At 48.0% G+C, this 18,657-nt stretch overlaps 1 protein-coding gene across 1 annotated transcript in view; it reads right to left on the bottom strand.

Annotated features, from left to right (window-relative positions):
• LOC143501207 (activin receptor type-2A) overlaps positions 1-18,042 on the bottom strand; it is a 35,555-nt gene extending 17,513 nt beyond the window's left edge. Inside the window, exon 1 of the mRNA XM_076994783.1 lies at positions 16,677-18,042. Within this exon, the coding sequence (XP_076850898.1) occupies positions 16,677-16,731 (55 nt within the window). The 5' untranslated portion in view covers positions 16,732-18,042. The remainder of the gene's footprint in view (positions 1-16,676) is intronic.
• Between the last annotated feature and the right edge of the window lie 615 nt (positions 18,043-18,657).

Here is an 18,657-nt window from a genome sequence, read left to right as displayed (position 1 = left end):
ACACACACACACACACACACACACACACACACACACACGGCCTAGTTCTAGTTTAAAGAGACTGTTTGCCGTTGTTCTCTTGTGCACTCTGAGGTAACACAATATCATTACTCAAAAACCTGAGTGAGCGCACACACACACACACACACACACACACACACACACACACACACACACGTGCGCATACATCCTAGAGTCACATCTCACCCTTTACACAGGGGAATCTGTTCAATTCATTTGCCTGAACAAATAACAGAGCAGCACAAATCAGGACTGAACAAACAGAACAGCTGAAGTACTTCATCACACACACACACACACACACACACACACACACACACACACAGAGACTCACACCCACACACCACAGTCAGTTCAGCTCAACACACACACACACACACACACACACACACACACACACACACACACACACCACAGTCAGTTCAGCTTAACAACACACACGTGCACACACGCGATCTACACTTGGACCAGGACATAAAGATATATTTATACATAGATATATATTTTTAAAAAGGCTGTAAAATAATCTGTATTTGGGTATAAATGGTTAATGAACTCAGGAATGATCTTAAATAACACCACACAACATGACATGCTTTAAGGCAAAGCAGAGACCATACCGGCAAACAACATACAACAAACCAATGTAAATTAATATATCAAAAATACAACCCTTTATTAGGTAGAACAAGTTAAAATAAAATGACATCTATGAAATCCCTCGGGAATATACAGAGGTACAAGGCAGTTGGGCAGCCAAGACAAAATCAGTGGAGCTAACTTGGCTAATTGCTAATACAAGCTTTGAATAAACACGCTGTTGAACCTAGCTCGATGTTAGTTTGAATCGCTAACACACTACAGTTTTACATTTTGCCAATTGCTTATTCAATAGCCAACTGACTTATGAAAGTTAATTTAAAAGGTAAAATTCAACTTCACCACACACAGAGCTGTGCTTTCGTACCACGACATTTGACTGATTGCAGTTCAGTTACCATTTTGTTCAAATGCCAAGAACAATGACAACACATTGACCCCTCCCCTCACCACACTGACCCCTCCCCTCACCACACTGACCCCTCCCCTCACCACACTGAACCCCTCCCCTCACCACACTGACCCCTCCCCAAACAAGGGCACAGTAAATGCCTCAGACCAGAGTGACCCCTCAGAACATCAGTACCTAGTCACAGCTTTCAACTTTTAGCGACAAACCCAACATCATGTCAGTGTTGGGCACCACGTTGGGCAGCATTCTCGACAGCTGTCTTCACAGGAGCTTGGAAATAGCACACGTTTCCCTCCCCCAGTGGCGTACGCCATTAGTGGTTAGCCAAAAGCATCTCACCACAGAATCTGATGAGGCAAACAACACTGTTTCACATTCAGCTGCTCCTGGGAGCCGGTGCAGGGACTCGGCCCGAGCTCAGCTGTGCTAGCACGGGTCACCGGCCAAGGAGGGCTAGAACGGCCCGTGGAGTTTTTCCTCTGTTCAGTGTTGACCTTGGCCATCCAATGTGAAAATGCCATGCAGTATTATAAATCACCTTCAAGACACGGACAGAGATGGTCGAGGCAGATCCAGTGCCTGGACCAGAACACTGTCCAGCTGGGCGGTAACTGACCGCTGCCCGACTGGGATAGGGTCAGTACACACACACATCTTGGGCCGGTACCTTTAAACACACATAATACCGTCAACGACACTATCAACTTTCTAGAAATTAGAGTAAACAAACCAGCAATCGTAAATCACCTTTGTTTAATTAATTAAATGTACTCAAGTAACTTCTACGAGGCTCAGTGAAAGAGCGGAGGCCATTAAGAAACACAGAGACGTTGTGCTCAACCGATGCCACCAGATAAAGGCACAATAAAGCTATTTTATGGAGTCAAACTAGGCATTAGCCAGCAGACGACCTGCTTCTTGCTCTTTGGAAAAGATTGTAGGTTTCTTGAGAGGGTCTGGGGTGACCTGGGAGACCTTCTGTTGTTAAACAACAAAACTTTGAGCTCGCAATGCAATCACCTCAGTCACCTCTTAGTACGAGAGCGTGACTTGAATCTAAACACCACACAGGCTGAGGAGGAACGACCCAAAATGCACTTTTTGCACAGACATCTGTGTCTACACCAGTACTGACCGGTGTTCACAGTTACTGGGGTCCGGCAACACAAGAGATCCAAACGCTCTCACACCAACACGCTTGTTGTTAAGTTGGCTAATGAAGTTTGCCAATGCAGGAAATCTCATTTTGAGTCACACTAGACATTCTGCTCCCACTCTCGAGCTCGGCCACGTAGCGCTGTAGGAGATGCCAGTGCGGTGATCAGCACTGGGCTATTTCTTGATTAGAGACGTATTCATTACTGCCAGAGGCATGAGGCTACAGGGATTATCTCTGGTTCATGGACCTGCCATTATCTGAATTACAGCAGGGTATATACCGAAATACCTGGCAGTCTTACAGAGTAGATGTTCACCAGTGAGTCTGGGTTGGACAGACCTTCGTTCCTCCGTTCCCTTCGAAAGGCTCAATTAAAATACAGCCTTAGAAATATATAAAACCTTCTCTCATCTTGGACCACAGAGGGAGAAGAAAAATGCAAAGAATACAGTATTTTAAGATTAAATGTCTAGACAGGAAGGTTTTTTAATTGGTGTAGGTGTTCACAGTCTGGCAGCTCGGGCACTCTTGTGTATTTCTTTCTATTATTACATTTAATAAACACGGCTAAAGATTTCTCATAAGCTGCTTTCGAAATGAAGTAAGACGGCGGCAATAAGTAATGCAACTATAACGATAATGTCCATCAGCACCACTCATACAAATGGGTTTTAGATGACTGTAAGATCCAAACGCCCATTGGAACACACAAACCTTTCCTATTACATCACTTGCAGCCACTGAACTCACCAAAGCTGACGTGAATAATGATAAATGAAGTTAACACTGGCAGTTGACGAGATCGAACGCCAACCGGCATCCTGGACCTTTCCCGCCCTCTCCCTCTCTGAGCAGGTCAGTGCCGTTCGGCCGGGCCTTTGTGCGGCCGTTTGGGAGCCCGCCCGCCCGCCCGCCGCTGCAGTGACCCAACATCCAAATGTCTGCTCCAGGCACGCCGTTCAAGGGCTCTAGTGTGTCCCCCCCCCACCAACTTTCCTCCTCTGATTGGTTGTGGAGCAGGAAGCAGGATGAAGTGAAAGGGAAGGGCTTTGGCAGGCCGCCACACCCACCGGAAGTTCTGTGCATCAGAACCCAGATGGAGTTACCGCCACCTGCCCCACACCCATCCCCAAGATTGCACTCCAGGTGAGGAAGTGACAGGTGGAACCATTTAGACATGGCAGCTGTGAAAAGGGCAGTGCTAAATATTTCAGCATGGTTCTGCCCGTGTCACGGGACGCATCGCGTTTCCTCAAAGGAGAGTTAGTGTTGCAGCAAAGTATCTCAACCAGCAAAAACGAGCACATTGAACTAATCCACCACCGTTCTGCACAACGTTTATGCTTGAATATCTTCACCCGAGGCAGAGCGATGACGAGAACGTCAGGGTTTGTTCGTGCAGGACAATAATTAGGACCAAAGGAGAGAAGGTTAAAATAATTCAGTAAGACCAAGCATCACGGTAACTAAAAACAGCAGGGCCAGGGACCTTCATGCCACGGAGGTCAAGCTAATCTGAGGCCCGCAAGCTTGAACGTATTGTTAGTGACATTAGCCTTTAGCATATGCTAGTTCTCTAATGCCTTTTATGCACAAAACAGTGTGTTTTAGATCCTGGGTGCATGTAAATCAAATGTAAATGTGCCATATTTTGTCAATTGTGATTTTTCACCGCAATCAAAATTTGCCCTCCGCTTTTTACCCATCTGTGCAGTCAGAACACACACACACACACACACACACACACACACACACACACACACACACACACACACACACACACACACACACACACACACTAGTGATTACTAGGGGGCTGTGGATATCACACGTGCCCAGAGCGGTGGGCAGCCCTAGCCCGGCGCCCGGGGAGCAGTTGGGGTTAGGTGCCTTGCTCAAGGGCACCTCGGTCATGGCCTCAGCTCTGGGAATCGAACCCACGACCCTCCGGTCACAAGACCAGTTCCCTACCACCAGGCCGTGACTGTGAGAAGATCACAGAAAGCACGCGTGCATGTGTCACGAAGCTCCACCGTTTTAATTGTTGGTGCAGCTTCGTTTCAACCTGACCCATTCTGGCTGTAACAGTGTGTCTGTGCCTCTATGGGAATCACAGGCAGGGCTCTTCACGCTGGGAACATTAACGTGACCCTCGGGACCCTGGAGTCCACGCCAGGGGAGAGAGGTCTTCCTCTCCACGTAAATGAGTCCCAAGGGATCTCCCTCGCCCCAGACCGCGGTGCACACTCAACATGGCCATAATGTCTCATGGACTGAGAGGACAACTGAACTTTCTCAAAAAACAAACAATGTAATATTAAGTATAACTACATACATCTTTTAATCTATGCCACATGTAAACGACTTTGAGTAGTCCGAATCAGGGAAAATCACTTTGAAACATTGTGTGAAACTTCTTAAGGGTTTTATATGGTTGGCGGACTTCATAAAATAACCCACGATGGGTCAAGAGTGCTCTGTGACTGCCGTCTTGTACCCAATCAGAGCAGCCGTCCGAACCGCCTGTCTCACACCGCTGCGCCGTCATGGCCAACCCCAGATGACGAACTGGCAGGCGCCGACAAACCCAACACATGACTCCACAGACGCTGTGGCTCTTTGACGTCACCTAACCAGAGCTGAAGCCTCTCAGATTTCATGTGAGAATAGAGCGCTGTTATCCCAATTGCACCTACACTGAAATTTTTAGCGCGCTGCTCATTTAGTTGCAAAGCCGAGTTCATTCCAAGCGGCCCCAGCAACACACACCCTTCAACTACGTTTGGGCTGAAGTTACATTCTACTCATTATGCTTGCCAGCTCTTTCAGCAGTATGTGTGTGAAATCGCATAGAAGCACAGAAAAAGGTAGATGTAGACGAAAAACCATCATTGAATTCAGTCCTAATAGAAGGACATGTCTAGCTATGATTTCCCAATCAGTTTTTAAGGTGGATTATCAGTCAATACCCAATAGGGAAAAACAAGATATATTCGTTCATTTCATGACATTAAATAATGATTTTTAAAAAGCCATTTCATGACGTTTTTAGAGATCCAAAAACACATTTGACAGAACCCTAAATATTCATTACACATCATGATCTGTGAGTAAAAACACAAACTCATGCAAGCTGATTGTCAACAAAACAAAGGAATCCAGGCAGGAATGACACTCCAAGTACTGGTCCAGTTATACTCTGGCTGTACAGATCAGGACAGGCCCAAATCAGAATATCATCATCTCCAACAGACTGGGCTAGGGACAGTCTGGTCAAACCTAAAATCCTACAGCAGTGGGATTAACTGGACAGTTCAGGCCGTCTCTGGTTTCACTCTGCTGTGAAATGGGAAAGTGTTGGTGTGGGCAAAGACCACAGGGGCAAGAGGGCATGTTTCTCACTAACCAGAAGTACAGCGTCATTGAGAACATTCTGTCAAACAACTGAGGCCATTTTAGAGTCCAATACAGCCACTGTAGATCAGACCAGTGCATCACCCTCCTATCTAATGAACCCCTGGAAGCCCCACAGAGCAAAGACGAACCTAAAGAACAAAACAGCTCACATGAGCACCATCTCACCATCTCCCTATACCCACAACTCAGTCAGTGACGTTCCTCACATTTAGTTACTCATCAATTACCTTTTGGGTTCGAAACTGGGTTGATGTAATGGGTGTGATTTAAATACAGAACTGTGTGTGTGTGTTGTTTCTCTGACATGGCATAGACAAAGACAGAGAAGGAAGCTAGGCCAAAGAGAGGTGGAGGTTAGATTACACACGGCAGCTGGTGGGGGTGGGGGAGGGGCCTGCGGACAGAGTCTCCGAGCTGGTCAACATATCTGCTGACAAACATGTTTGACCCCTCTCAATAATTCAACAAGCTCCAAAGATTTACACCTAGTTCTGCCAGGCCCTACACATTCCCACATATTCTAAAATAACCAGGACGGATCGGGAACAGGACAGAGAGTGACGACACACCGGCAGAGTTAGGAGACAAAGTCCAAAAGAAAGCTTTTCTTTTAACCGTTGTTTACTCTTGATGAGATAAATGCTATAAACGTATAAACGTCAGAACGTACCTCTCGGATCTACTCATCAAGCTAGTATTCACACTGCCGTCCACGATAACCAAATAAATGTCACTAGTCTACCACAGAAACCCTGCGTGACTGCATGATGTTTCGGAAAATTACATCTAGGATTCACTGTACAAAAAACTAACAAAAAAAGGCTAAACACAACCTCGCCCTTAAACCTTAAGCCTCGCCCAAGATCAACGTTTTATTCTTGTATATATTCGGAGTCCTGCTGTCGCGTTTAAGTGTCTCCGTTCGTGAGGAATGTAACACCATCGCGTGAAGCTCTGCTGGCGTGTCCGGGACGACCTTTGCGACGTGGTGAATGGTAAACAGATTACATTTTCTATTTGAGGCAGTCCCACTAGCAACAGGCCAGAGGTGCATGTGGGGCCCTTGTGTAATTGTTGATGTTTGTAGCACTGACAACATTTGGCACACGGTCTTTATCAACTCTCTTCGGTCTGAGGAAGTGCGTTGACTTCCATCTTCCCGGCCACGGCGTCTCACGGCGCTGAGTTAGACGCAGTCCTGATCTCACTTTACACACACACACACACACACACACACACACACACACACACACACACACACACACACACACACACACACACACACACACACACACACACACCAGTACCAGTACCAGTACCAGTACCAGTGGTGGACGAAGTACACCAATTATGTACTTGAGTAAAAGTACAGTTACCTTGCATTGAATATTACTCAAGTAAAAGTATTCACCTCAATTTTTTACTTGAGTAGAAGTACAAAAGTATCTGCCTTCAAAAATACTTAAGTATTAAAAGTAAAAACCTCTTTTTTCTTAGCGTCACATCAAAACCCCTAGGCCTACTCGATCAACAGGTGAACAAGAAACAGTGCCTTACATTTGCCTAGCAAACACAAAATACACAAAACTAGCCTATATTATCCTCACGACATTCATTTCCAAACTTTATCCATATTAATAATTCACACTAGAAAGGTAAACAAGTAGACAAACCGTTTAATAAGAAAACTTAATTCACCACCAAACAGAACAATAATTTAGATCCGGCCACACTGAAAAAAATCTAGCTTATTTATCTCCGATCTACATCTATGATTCAATGAGTTACTAGTTCGCTCTGGCACCAACCACTGGCGATCCATCGATCGCGATATAATACTTAATTTGTGTCCAACAATTTACACTCGCCGCCACCCCCCACCAACATGTTACACACATGCTGCCACCCTGCCCCCCCAACCCTGATAATAATAATTTTAATAATTTTGCTTCGCCTCGCTCATATTTACTTGCCTTCGCCTCCCTCATAGGAATAAATTGCGAAGTTCGCGTCGCTTGGCCAAATTCGCGTGTATGTGTCCCCGGCTTTAACGTTTGATGTGGGAGTCTCCTGTGTTAAACTGGCACTTAGCATCTCCACAGATTGCAATTTGGATACTAGCACACTGCTTTGAATAAAAGTATCTGTTAAATGTAGTGAATTTCAATGTGATATAATTAACCGGGGTATATAAACCACCCTGTTGGTAGTGCTCATCTAATGGCGAACTTACTTCGATGTGTTTTTTCAAGTTCGACGGTGAGTTCATAAATGATGACAGCGATGTGTTCTTCGGAATACAGAGGAGGAACACGAATCATTTTTCTTTTCGAGGAATTCAAACAATTGGGCTAAATAAGGCCAGGGGTGTTGGGGGAAGCCATCTGTTGCAGCCATGTCAGATCCTTAGCCATTTAGCATACCAATCTTAATCTCTTACTGAGCGCTGATTGGTTATAGTCTGCGACATGGTACACTTTCACCTTTTGGTATTTTATTAAGCATTGATTTAAAAATGAAAAAGGAACAAGATGTTTCTGTAAATGTAACGAAGTGAAAAGTAAAAAGTTTCGCTTTGAAATGTAGTGAAGTAAAAGTATAAAGTCTTACCAAATAAAAGTACTTGAGTAAAGTACAGATACATGGAAATGTTACTTAAGTACAGTAACGAATTACATTTACTTAGTTACTGTCCACCACTGAGACACACACACACACACACACACACACACACACACACACACACACACACACACCTAGGACAAGTACTTTTTCATCTACTTAGATCTTTGCTCTTAAAAATGAAGAGTATAATAAAAAAAAAATGAAGAGTAACTTCAAGCCACAAAAGAGAGTGGTGGTTATGAGGAATTTCTAAATGTTTTGCAAGTGTTAAAATGATGCCAGCTTTCTTCTGAGGATTCCACCTAGACTGGAGCAAACTGCCGTCTGTGGCTACAGAGCTCCGCTCAGTATCTCGCATCTGAAGGCCTGAAACGTTCTAACGTCACCAACCCCTGAAGTATCTCTTGCTAATGAAACAACTTCCTAAGAGTCTTGTGTTTATTTGTTGTTTTAAATACTGGCAAGGTTCGGTCCGAGAGGGTGCAGAACTCTAAGCAGCGTTGGTTCCTGGATATGGTTAGAGCATATCCTTCTTCGGGCCGTGGGGACAGACCAGTGGCTGACATGCTCACTGTACTTTTAGTACCAATCTTGGTCTGGGAATCGGTTCCATGCTGTTGTGGTCATTTGTTGGGAACAGAAGAGATACCACTCCGCCATTTTACCCGGCCACATTGGGCTTGGTGGCGTCCTCTGCTCCTTCCTGCGGCTACAAAACCCGTCCCCGCCCAGGAGGGTGTGGCTGGCATCCTGACCACTGGTATCCTACATCAGTGGGAGGAGCAGGGCAACACTAACCCCGCCCCTCCTCCCCATTAACGAGGCCTTACAAAGGGCACCACGGGTCGGGTCTGAAAAGGAGCCCGCTAAACGAACACATCTAAAAAATAAAAATAAAAAAAAAAGACGCCCCCTTCAGGAGGATAACGGTAGCAAGAAGAAAAGATACAGTTACTGAAGCACTGTGTTCCCTACTCAAGGAAAATAATACTGAATCTCTTACGGAGGCCACGTGCTACCTGGAAACACAATACGTGCATCTTAAGGCAGGAATGTTCTGTTCATAAAATACTAAAAACAACCCCCTAGGGAAAACATGTCGTAATATTACCGAACACAACACTCAGCGGTGGGAATCAGCAGTGAGGGCAATATGTCTGTGTATGGGGGGCAAGAACAGGGGGGCTGTAGGGCCTGAAACCCAAGTCCAAACCCCCCCCTTCCAATAACGCGTGGACAGATGAAGACGGGGTATTGACAACTTGGCACCACCAGCAGACAGTATGAAACGGACAGAGAGGGAGAGGGAGAAAATGAATATAAAGGTGGGATGAGAGAGAGAGAGAGAGAGAGAGAGAGAGAGAGAGAGAGAGAGAGAGAGAGAGAGAGAGAGAGAGAGAGAGGGAGCAGGAGGCGGAGAGAGGTCTGAAAGCCAGCACTCTTTCCACAGTGGTAATAAACAGCAGGACCCGGCCGCGGAATCTGATCTCCTAATCCGGACTGGAATGCAGCGCAGCCAATCGGTCTCCAGCGCGGAGTCGGAGCCCAGCCCTGTCCCGAGGGCGGAGTCGCAGATGTCCCGTGGCCCCGTGAGAACATGTGTGCAGGACCCCTGACGAGGCACGCTAAAATTCCACACCCACACATCGTGCTGAACTGGGCCTGGCGATGGCGTCACCGACAGGCATGGCGCACCGTGCGATCGGGGTCTTTCCAGAGCCCTCGCACAGATGGAAATCGTGCGACTTTTGGCCTTACGTTCCCGTGCCCACTGCTTTCCGATTTATTCCAAACTCCCCCACAAACACCTATATGATATTTCACGATCTGCAGAGCACAATCCTTACTTCCTAAAGCCCACGCCCATGCCAGGCCAAATATCTACACACGGCAAAATATGGCACAAATCAAGTTGCAAATAACACCCTGATGCTGGGCACAGGACAGCGTGTGTGCACACCATACTACACCGCACTGCACACGCTCCTCTGTCCTGGACGGGATTTCGGGACCTCCACTGTATCGCTGGCTGGCTGCATTCCTGCCTGGTGCCCTTCAGACTGGCCAGGCTGCATACAGCTCTTATTCAAGCCCGAACGGGGATCAAAAAATGGGTTCCATAAAAGGCAGGCAAAAGTGTGTGTGTGTGTGTGTGTGTGTGGGGCGGGGGGAGGAGACTTCAGAATTAACAGGCCCTTTGTGCATGGGGACACCAGACTAAAGTTTTCCGGATTCTCAGGAATCCCCCCCCCCCCCCCCCCCCCCCCCCCCCAATCCAGGTTTACCCAGAATTTTAGATCTAGACAGTGGCATTTAGCGCACACCAGTAATGAAGCTGGAGAGCGTGAATTGGACCCGTTGGGCTCTGAGCGTTAGAATGTGGCCAGTATGACTTAACATAAATGTTGCTAATGAAAACGAGCTTTATTAACACATCCTGTGCTGGATAACTCATCGCTAAAGTCCTCACCTGAAGTCCTTTTCTCTGGTTCTACAATTTTGTCTGTGGTTCTGGTTAACATTTTGCGCATTCGAGCAACCCTGAAGTGATCTGCTGAACAAGAAAACAATCATCTCTGCTTGAACAAAAGCAGGAATCTCAAACAAAGAGAAGAGCTGTTGTCTACAGAGATGTTCACAATCTAGGTCTGAGTCTCACTCACTGCAATCAAGAAGTACGACCGCTATACCATACCTATAGACAAAATACATTCAAATGAAGGTCTGTACTCTATACCACTTTATAAACAGACCTATGCACCTTACTGCATGTTGTGTGTAGGCCTGTCATGATTACACAATCACCTGATCACGATTATTTGAGCTGACCGCAATGACGTGCTCTGACCACAATTATTTTCCGTAGTTATTTGATTTCAAACGCACCAAACAGGATACGAATTTGTTGCTTGTCATTGCTACAAATGTGTTGAGAGGAAACTGAACTGAATTCAAGGTCAATTGCTTCTTTATTTCAGTATGCATAAAGAAGAATACTGAGGCCTTTCCCCAACCCCACATGTACAACTCTGATGACTCTGGTGCTTGAACTTTGCTTCAGTTTCGCACTGGAGGTTCGAGGCTAATGTCACTAACAAGTAACGACACAGTGCGTAGACGATTTAATTATCATTGAAACCGCAAGCGAAATTATCACATAATTGCCTTTCTGTCTCAAACCTTGCAGAGACAAAGTAATTTCAAACGGCTTGCTTATGTGGTTTTTGATCTTGTATATGTATAAAAAAACCCAGATGTTTAGAAAAACCATACTTGGGACAGCTATGTATGGGTGGAGCCTAAACTCTATAATCTTTTCCATTAATTTACGTAATTCATGGTTTAGCTAGACTAGGCAACACTATGCGTTAGTTAAAGGATGTTTTCACGCAACACACACACACACACACACACACACACACACACACACACACACACACACACACACACACACACACACACACACACACACACACACACACACACACACACCCACACACACACACACACACACACACACACACACACCCACGTCCTTTGCGAATTACTGCACCATTTAAATGAGTAAATGTTTGGGCCACCGTACTTCTATTTAGATAATGCAGTTTATTTTACAATTATTCTAAGCACATCATTCATTTATGATATGATATTTTTCAAGTTCACTGTTCAATAAACGACATTCCTCATCATAAAGGTGAAGGCAGGATTTAGGCAGGTTTGAGGCAGGCCTTCTGGTGTGCTGTCTGGGGACGAGCTGGTGAGTAGAGGCCTCGAGAACCTTAAAACTAAAGGGAATGATAATGATATGAATGATAATGGCGACTAGCTTTAACAAAAATGCACAGCTCAGCCCAGTGGCTAGCGCAGCGCAGCCCAGTACACACACATCAACATATCGTGATCTATTAATCTAACCTCACTTACTCACACCTACATGCACTTGTATGGCCCTATGGTTCTTAATCAAAAACAGAAATCTGATGCATCTCCATACAGCCATACAGACACTCCTACCACACATCCCATAATAACACTGTGTCCTTATTTACTGTTATAATGTACCTGCAACCTCCCCCCCCCCCCCCCCCCCCACACACACACACTATATTCATGCATAATCCTGCCATAACCGTAACCCATGAATCACTGTCTACGTCAACGCACTGCTGTCAACGCAGTCACTACTGTCAAAAAGTAACACCAAGGTCCCGCACACACATGCGTGCAAACACGGACTCTCCGCCAGTGCGAGAAGCACTGGGCCACTGTAGCGAACCCGGTGCGGTCTGTAACCACACACGGTGACGGCAATCCAGCACAATCACACGTACTGTTACGCCACGCCAACCTCTACCGTGTCCCGGCCTGAGCAACCACAGGACGGAGAAACGGAGCAGGACGAGGACACATCACATATCCTTAACACTGTGTGTGTGTGTGTGTGTGTGTGTGTGATCCTTACACACGGTGAAGTAGAGGGAGACAGAGAATAGGCTGACCGCCACTGACAGAAACCTGCTGACTAAATGGAAATTAATTAAGTTCAAGACCATTTTGGTTCTTTGTTTCCAGACTCTGCATTTCTCTGCTTTAATTATCTAAAATGTTTGTAATTATTTAATCGGATTGTCGTAATTTCCTCCAGAATTCCCGTGCAGCACAAGTCATGTTAACTGCAGTCAGGCCTGTGAACCAAGTTGTCCTCTGACATTTCACATGGCACCGACCCATTTTGGTAGGAAGCACCTCCATTACGCCGTTGTCTGTGCCTGGCGTCTTCTCCGCTGCGCAGCCCTCCAGGTGTGAAGAAGCCGGTGAGCAGGTCTGAGGGCCACGAGGGTTGTGTGGTGACACGCTCACACACAACCTGTCCGACTGGCACCACCACTCCTGGAGCCTCCGTGAAAACCACCGGGACCTCCACCTACGTTAGGGGCACAGGTGTGGGCCGTGGCCACTCTCGTGCGGCCGAGGGTGCGCTCCTGTGCTTCAGGAGACTTCAGGAGACGCACGCTCACACTTATTTGCATGTAGGGTTCGAGGAGAATCTTCAGGATCCTCAGCTCCATGTTGCGCCATGGTGATGGTGGCCTCAGCTCATTATGGGATGTGTTTTGTGGGTGGAAGGGTGGTGACTGGGGTAAGATGCTGATGGTGGTGCTGGTTAAGGCCTGTGGGGGGGTGGGGGCCCCATATCTTACTGACTCCAACTCAGAACTCCTGCTATTCTGCAGCTGGAAAATAAGATGCAACTGTTTCAAACACACACACACACACACACAGGTACACACACACACACACACACACACACCTCTCCGTTTCACACAACCGAGCCTGTACGCTTCAGTAGCCAGAATGGAGAAAGTACACACACGGCTGCCAAATCGTCAGTGGAGAGGAAATCAATACACGTCCTGGACTGGAGGGCTAGACACGCGCTCACCGAAGACACGCGCTCACCGAAGACACGCGCTCACACCGAACACACGCTCACACCGAACACACGCCCTCACCACACACACGCCCTCACCACACACACGCATGGACACACACACGCATGGACACACACACGCATGGACACACACACGCATGGACACACACACACACATCTCTCCATTTCACACACTTGAACTGAACACACACTCACTGAACATACGCTTACCGAAGACAGACAGGTCCATTAAACCTGCAACAGCACCATCAGCACCACCGTACCGGATGGTATTGAAGTGGCATTAGCGCGTACGTTTAAAGCTGGACTGAGTAAATGTACATTGACTACGGTGCTGGACCCTGGGTTCCTTAGGCCAGGGACCCCCCACACAGATCAGCACATTATCTGTTTAAATACACCCGGTTTCATTCACCAGCTAATTATCCAGCCTGCCTTGCACGGATTTAGCCACGGTGCTTAGACTTTAGAGAAAACAACCCAGCTGACAAGTTACAAGATACAAGATTCAGCATCACCATGGAGCCCAGGAGAGCCCCATGCAGATGGCTTCTGTGTTAAGTATGCAAATGAAAAGTGCCGTAAAGTTTGTCCTATCGCCACTCTGTGATCGTTTGATTGGCTGGAAGGGAATGTGTGGTTTGTGTTTGAAGCCCCTCCCCCTCCTTCCTCCTAGCCCAAGCAACAGTGCTGAACCCAAAGCTATAAAACAAACAAGCAAACGCAACCCTGAATCTTGAGCTGCAGTGAAGATGTGTGTGCTCCGTATCTGCGCGTGTATGGATCTTCTGGGCCAGGTGTTCCAGGGTTCCTCCATGGTTGTGTGTCGGAGCTCCAGCGTGAGCAGAAGGTTCGCTGCTAGCTCTCAGCGCTGTCTGCAGCTCTGTAATCATTCTGGCGAGATTTTATGTAACAGTGTCCTCAAATGGCCTCAATCCCACTGCCCACACGCCTACACTTACAGGCAAACACTGCCAACACACACGCACATGGATGCACACATGCACACACACACACACACACACACAGACAGTCAAATAGACCACTGCTGGCACACACTGCTACTTCCTTTCACACCAACACCCTCGTTTTCGCGCTCTCTTTCTCTCACTCTCTCTCTCTCTCTCTCACACACACACACACACACACACACACACACACGTCAGTAGGCCCTCTATCTCTGCATGAGGAAAAACGCTCTGGTCAAGGCTGTTCCTGATCGTGTGAGGATGAGGAGCCCATTAAGGCCCCTCCCCCTCTGAAGGCCCCTCCCCCTACTCTGCCTTCTTAGCTTGGTGCAAGAATTTACTGGGGGCAACAGTTGGGTGTGAACGGGGCCGAAGCAGGAGCTCAGGATACTGACCTACCTTGACCCCGTGACCCCTAGGTACACCCTGCCACCACGACACCACTCCACCGCGGCCGATACAGAACACTGAAGGGCACCGACTCGGTTCGCCTGCTTGGTGGACGCTCCATTCTGACATTATCTGACACGCTGGCGTACAGTGTGTGGGTGAAGGTGACCATCAGACCATCTCGAGGGCTGCAGTAGGGATCTGTGAGCTTCCCAACATCCAATCGTCCGAATGATGAAGCTACTTTTATTCCCACCTTCCTTTGCTCTGTGTAACAGAAGCCTTCCTGTGTGTGTGTGTGTGTGTGTGTGTGTGTGTGTGTGTGTGTTGGAAACTGGGATTTTCAGAACGTTAACCTTGGCATTTGGGATCTCTCTGGGCTTAACTTGAAGAGGACAAAACACAGTGAAAGATCTTTAGACTACCTTTAGACTTTAGTGCCACATTACTACGTTGCTACGTTTTCCCATTTATCCACTTTATAAAATGTTGTTTCCACTAGTAAATCCTGGCTGCGGCACTAATTAGCAGGGAAAGAAAGACCGTTGTCATGGAAGTACCTCCAAATAGGTTTCCTGAGGAAAAAGGCATACTGTCTGTGAACTGATGTCAGATCAGCCTGTCTGGCTGTCTGTACCACACTTGAGATCTACCTGTATTACACTCACATCAAAGTGTCTGGCAATTTGAGTTTTTGATCTGCGAGGCTTTTCATCCGAGCTCAATCTCTGTAACTGTATCCATGCAAGGGGCAAAAAAATAAAAAAAAGTTGAACCAGATGGAAAGTGATACACCCCTCACTTCACACACGTACGCGTGAACACGGCCCAAAGCACCAGTGCACCGTTCCCGGAATGCACGCGCTTTTATGCGCGTCCTGAAAACGTGTGTCCGGACCGGCTCCTGTCTTCACCTAATCCCACCTCCATCGGAAGAGTGAAAGCGTAATTAACCTTGTACCGGGCACCAGCCCAATTGCACGCTTCGCCAAGGCCGACGCGCAGAAACGCAGCACGGTACAAACATCCCGCCCAGATCCCGCCAAACCGAACCCCCCGTCTTCCACTATGGGCCGTAGATAGCGGGGTTTGTCCGGTATCAGCGGTATCCCCCCTCCCAAGTTGGAGTAACACGCAGCCGTCGCAAGTGACCAGAGAGGAAATGTGAAATGAGGTTTTTGACCTGCTCCGCCGGAAGCGCCTAACACAACTCGCACCGTGAAGGCACGAACTGCCGGTGTGAATGCACGGCGCCGTGGCTGTTTCAACCGTGTTCAAGTGCCCTAAACGGCGACAACACCGACTCACGGCCCGGTGCTCCCGTGCGTGCAGCGAGAGAGCGCGCGCGTGTGGCTCGCGGCTCCAAACCACCCCGGTGTGGCGCGCGCTGTGCTATTAATTAAGGGTTTAGACTTTATTCCCCCCCCAAAAAAGGTCAAAGTGTAACTCTCCCCGAAACAACAGATAAAATACGTGTTCCGTGACAGGCAAAAAAATAATTAATCATTATAACAAAGAGCCACCTTGCACGAGACCGCAGGCGGGCGCGAGCCTGGACGCTCGCGGAGGTGCGGAAACGTGTTTCCGTGCGCTGGGCTGCGTGTTGTGCAGAAACATCGGTGCACCCACCTGAGGAGAAAGAGACGAGCAGGAGGGCGAAGGCGAGCTCGGTGGCGGAGCCCATGTTCAGTTCACAGGTAGATCCCTTTATTGCTGCAGATCCGTCGTTCCTCCGCTCCGGGGGTTTTCTGCAGGTGTGAGACGCTCCCGGGAGCTCAGTGAAGCGGCTGCACCGGAGATCCTTCACCGGGGCGACGTGGGCACGTGTTGGGCCACACGGGCTGGTCTCCGGGGCAGGACGCGCTCCGTGCAGCGGGGCAGGAGCATCGCAGCCCGGACAGGCGCTCCTCGCTTCAAACCTTCACGGATCTCCGAGCCTGATCGACGTCCCAGACGAAGAGGACACTCCCCAGCGCAGGCACAGGCTAAACCCCAGCACAACCAGTATCCCAAACCGAGCCCACGGGCTCTCAGCGCCGTGCAGGAGCGCAGACCGCCCGCCCGAGCAGACCTGCCGTGACGGTCTCTCTACCCACACAGCTCATTTTATTCACACACAAGCGGCCGAGGAGCTCAACTCCACGTTCAACCTTTAATCGGCACGATTATCACTATTTAACCAGAACAAAGTTAAAACGAGCTGCTTGGTTTCTGCCGGTCTTGACCTACAACTTCATGTGTTGTAGTTCTATCACGTCTCAGATCTACTGGGACGGCCGCTGGGATCCAGTAATCCCACTAACACGGGTTAGGTTGTGTGTCCCAAACGCTGTCTACATGTCTCACTGCGTGTGTGTGATCGTGTAAAGATATCGTTTAAATACTCGTCTCGTTGTGTGTCCAACAGTCACACAAAAAACGCGAATCTCTCCGGGTCGCTGGTGTCCACACGGGTAGATCCACGCGAATTAAAACAGGGAGCAAGCGACCCAAATGTAGGAACCGAACCGAACCGAACCAAAAAAAAACCTGAATGTCAGAGGACAACGTCGTCGAAACTAACCCGGCCAGGCAGTCAAGGACCTAATCGTAACCGTACATCCCAAAATCAGTGTTTTTGACGGCGATAAGCGGAGACACGGAGCTCGCTGGCCGCTTTCTCCAGAAACACGACCGACCCGCCGCAGCCCGCTAGCTTAGCCAGCCAGCTAGAAGGAAAAAAGCAAAATAAAAGTCCCCGTCGCTGCGAGCCAAACCCGGAACGTCCTCGTCTCTTTCCCCCAAACGTGAGCCACCACGGCCATAAACGCCTCGGAGAAATATTTAGGTCGCTGCCTCCAAAAGTTCCTTTATATACTTTCGTCGCGACTTGCTGCCAACCTGCTACAACCGTGTGAGGAGCGCCGCGGCTCGGCCGTAGACTGGACCCAGCGCGCTGGTTCTCCTCATTCAGCGGATCCGCTGGACTCAAGATGGCGTTCAGCACGGATTGTTTTTGTTTTTTTTTTTGCCCCCTCCCTCCCCACACACACACACACACACACACACGGTTCCTTCACTTCCACACTGAACGCCAACGGATAAACATTTGATTGACGCTTTAATGCGCCAGATCGAGAGCTAGGAAGCCACAGGAGTAGCGAATCGCATAATAAATGTAGTAAATCTCCTGCAAAATCTCAACGTGGTGGCAGTAAGAGTGATAATGTGCGGTTTGGTTTGCTGCCCCCCCCCCCAACATGGGTAGAGATGGCCACAGATAAAAGGCGCTAGGCACGTAGCTGAAGTTTCGGGAAGGAATGTATGAAAGCGCACGATCCTCTTAAGTTTATAATAAAATCCGTTGTTGTCAAAGTCGATTTTGGTTTAAGGAAAATACCACAAGACGAACCTGGTGGTCAACGATCTCCTCCTATCATATATAACCAGCTCAATGTTCTCTAAGGTCACCGGTTTACTCTATAGGGGCATTCTCGGTCTGCCTTTTCCTCGCAGTCACTGAAACGCTGGAACAACCGAGAACCTGATTCATTTTCACATAATAGCATGCTTGTGCACTATACAGTTACACTGGTGGTGAGTGACAGGTGGTGGTTGTTTAGGGGGTTCT

This window comes from Brachyhypopomus gauderio, unplaced genomic scaffold, assembly GCF_052324685.1.
Source record: "Brachyhypopomus gauderio isolate BG-103 unplaced genomic scaffold, BGAUD_0.2 sc162, whole genome shotgun sequence".
Lineage (NCBI taxonomy): Eukaryota > Metazoa > Chordata > Actinopteri > Gymnotiformes > Hypopomidae > Brachyhypopomus > Brachyhypopomus gauderio.
The sequence above is the reverse complement of the archived record's forward strand: the minus strand, read 5'-3'. Positions and strand labels throughout refer to the sequence as shown.